This window comes from Cebus imitator, unplaced genomic scaffold (assembly GCF_001604975.1).
Source record: "Cebus imitator isolate Cc_AM_T3 unplaced genomic scaffold, Cebus_imitator-1.0 Scaffold417, whole genome shotgun sequence".
In the NCBI taxonomy this organism is placed as follows: Eukaryota; Metazoa; Chordata; class Mammalia; order Primates; family Cebidae; genus Cebus; species Cebus imitator.
The window spans coordinates 374,815-378,390 of NW_016107732.1; the positions used below are offsets into that span (position 1 = coordinate 374,815).

Consider the following 3,576-nt stretch of genomic DNA (forward strand, 5'->3'; position numbering starts at 1 on the left):
TGCTGGGATTACAGGCTTGAGCCACTGCGCCCGGCCTGGTTTTGTTTTTAAAAAAAATTTTATAGAGATGGGGACTTGCTGTGTTTCTCAGAGTGGTCTTGAACTTCTGGGCTCAAGTAGTCTGCCCATCTTGGCCTCCCAAAGCAGTGGGATTACAGGCTTTTGGGAGGCTGAGATGAAAAGAGTAGCACCATACACAGCAGCCTGGCCATTGATTATGTGTATGGTGCTACTCTTTTTACCAGGCTATTCCCTGGGCATATGAGACTCTGTGTGTCAAGCCAGGTCCTCTTACCTCTTTCCTTATGAGCCCTGGATTGACAGTAGCATTAGTCACATGACCTTCACTGACACCCAGCTCAGAATCATGGCAGTCAGTTCCCCCTCTGTCCCTGGATTGTCATCAACAGCATCCTGCAGTTTCTTTGTATTGTCTCCTAAGACTACAATGTCCTTCCCGCTTTCTCTTTATGGCAGCTCTTCTTCACAAGCATAGGACTCACTTCATCGAGCACTTCTTATGGGAAAACTCTGATTTCTTCCTACCCAGGATTAGCTGAACTCAAGGTTAAGGACACAATCCTCTAAAGCTACCAGGTCTGTCCAGCTCTTCTGACACTGACTACAAGTTTGGATCCCAAAGCCACTGTCAGGTTTACTAATTAGCTAAAAAGACTCATAGAACTCCTAAAACCTATTTTAGTTACAGTCATATTTATTACAGGCAAAGGGAACAAATTAGAAGTGACACAGAATGTGAAGTTGGAAAGGTTCCCAACACAAAGCCTCAGTATCTTCAGGAACTCGCTGTGCCCCAGTCTGGCATATGGCAATATGAGCTTATAGTGTTGCCAACCCAGGACACTCACCAGCTCTTCATTGCCCAGAATTGTACCGAAGCCTCATGACATAACCACAGTTGATTGTATCATCACATGTTTCCAGCATGTCATCTTTTCCAGAGATTCAGTGTTTATGTTATATTAAGCTCTAAGCTTCTAATCACGTGGTTTAGTGTTCTGGTGTGGCCTGAGTCATCTCTTCAGGATAAACTGTGGAAGGATCCATAATGAGTTACCTGTTTGCATAAACTGTCAGTTAGGGCCATTGGGTCCCACTATGAGTAAAAACATTTTGGAATTGTTTACAGGTTACTTTCCATGACTTCACACAACAAGCATACTTCTTTTGGGGAATTAATTTTTGTTGCTTACTTCCTATCTTCCATGTGGGCTCATGAGGTGCTCCTTCCTCTTGTTCTTGTAGCAACACAGAACATCCTTGCTTAGTTGCTTAAAGGAAGCTTTCCATGCACAGTATAATCGTTACTCTGTCCACCCAGGTCCAATGTGTAATTGTGAAGGTGGCCCCACTACAAACTCATTGTCTCCTGACCCGGCCTCTCCCTACTAGGTCCCCCTTTCAGGATATCCTGAGTCCAGGGACCGGAATAGAAAGAAATTGCAAACCCAATAATTTGAGATACAGAAAATTGCAAACACAGAACCAATATTTTTATCTATCGTTTTTCACAGAAATGGTAATACTCTTTTTTCCGTGGTGTCCTTTACTAACAGGCCCTTTTGTGCACTGGATTTCTTGCAGGTGACAAAGGAAAGCCTAAGACCACAGAACCTACTACTTGTGATCCAGCTTTGTCAGAGGGAATCTCACTTCAGGGACAACTGACAAAAGGAAATTCAGTGGCCTCCCAGTTGGGGCAAGCCAAGGATCAGGATGGGCTATCAGAAATGCAGGAAGGACACTTAATACCAGGAATAGATCCCCAGGAGAAACTTCCTGGGAAAATGAGCTCTGAATGTGATGGTTTAGGGACAGCTGATGGTGTGTGTTCAAGGATTGGACAGGAGCAAGTCTCTCCAGCAGATACAGTCCATAGCCATAACTCATGTGAATCAGGTAAAGATCCCATGAATCAGGAAGAGGAAAATATCTTTAAATGCAGTGAATGTGGAAAAGTATTTAACAAGAAACACCTCCTTGCTGGACATGAGAAAATTCACTCTGGAGTGAAGCCCTATGAATGCACAGAATGTGGGAAAACCTTTATTAAGAGCACACATCTCCTGCAACATCACATGATCCACACTGGGGAGAGGCCCTATGAGTGTATGGAGTGTGGAAAGGCCTTTAACCGGAAGTCATACCTTACTCAGCACCAGCGGATTCACAGTGGAGAGAAGCCTTACAAGTGCAATGAATGTGGAAAGGCCTTCACCCACCGATCCAATTTTGTCTTGCATAACAGGAGACACACTGGAGAAAAATCCTTTGTGTGCACAGAATGTGGGCAAGTCTTTCGACATAGGCCAGGTTTTCTTCGGCACTATGTTGTCCACAGTAGTGAGAATCCCTATGAGTGCTTGGAGTGTGGCAAGGTCTTCAAACACAGGTCATACCTTATGTGGCACCAGCAGACTCATACTGGGGAGAAGCCCTATGAGTGCAGTGAATGTGGGAAGGTCTTCTTGGAGAGCGCAGCCCTCATTCACCACTATGTCATCCACACTGGGGAGAAGCCCTTTGAGTGCCTCGAGTGTGGGAAAGCTTTCAACCACCGATCATACCTCAAGAGGCACCAGCGGATTCATACTGGGGAGAAGCCTTTCGTGTGCAGTGAATGTGGAAAGGCCTTCACCCACTGCTCTACTTTTATCTTGCATAAAAGGGCCCACACTGGAGAAAAACCTTTTGAGTGCAAAGAATGTGGAAAAGCCTTTAGCAATCGGAAGGACCTCATCCGACATTTCAGCATCCACACTGGAGAGAAGCCCTATGAGTGCGTGGAGTGTGGAAAGGCTTTTACTCGCATGTCAGGCCTCACGAGGCACAAGCGGATTCATAGTGGAGAGAAGCCTTATGAATGTGTTGAGTGTGGGAAATCTTTTTGCTGGAGCACAAACCTCATTCGACATGCAATTATCCATACTGGAGAGAAGCCCTATAAGTGCAGTGAATGTGGAAAGGCCTTCAGTCGCAGCTCATCCCTCACTCAGCATCAAAGGATGCATACTGGGAAAAATCCTGTCAGTGTAACAGATGTGGGAAGACCTTTCACAAGTGGACAAACCTCAGTTACCCTTCGAGAACTTCTTTTAGGGAAGGACTTTTTGAATGTAAACACTGAGGCAAATATTTTGCCAGAGGAAACATCTTCCTCTACATCTGATCAACCATACCAAAGAGAAACCCCACAAGTGTCTTCACTGTGAGAAAACATTCTGTTGCTGAACATTACATGTCATCTGAAGAGTCATGTTAGAAATTCATTCCGTCTACAGCCTTATTCTCCATCTGATAATTTATCCTGGAGAGAGACCTGGTGGTTATTGTGCACATAGGAAAACCTTCAGCTGCATCTTTCTCCTTAGTTTACAGTGCAATGTTATCTCAGGAATTATTTTTAAAAGGAGGAGGAAACAGAAAAAAATGAAATGCAAGCACACATCTTTTCAGACTTCTCTGCCAAGCCTGCAGCGCTTTGTCATAGATTCCTTAGTATATTTGGGGGAAGGGAAATGTTTCAAGGTAAAGGGCCTTGACCCTTTTTGTGTC

General features: G+C 44.6%; 1 protein-coding gene across 1 annotated transcript in view; it reads left to right on the forward strand.

Annotated features, from left to right (window-relative positions):
* The window catches only part of LOC108289943 (zinc finger protein 264), a 22,200-nt gene extending 18,630 nt beyond the window's left edge, over positions 1 to 3,570 (forward strand). The window contains exon 4 of the mRNA XM_017509571.1: positions 1,606 to 3,570. Within this exon, the coding sequence (XP_017365060.1) occupies positions 1,606 to 3,233 (1,628 nt within the window). The 3' untranslated portion in view covers positions 3,234 to 3,570. The remainder of the gene's footprint in view (positions 1 to 1,605) is intronic.
* The last annotated feature ends 6 nt before the right edge of the window (positions 3,571 to 3,576 follow it).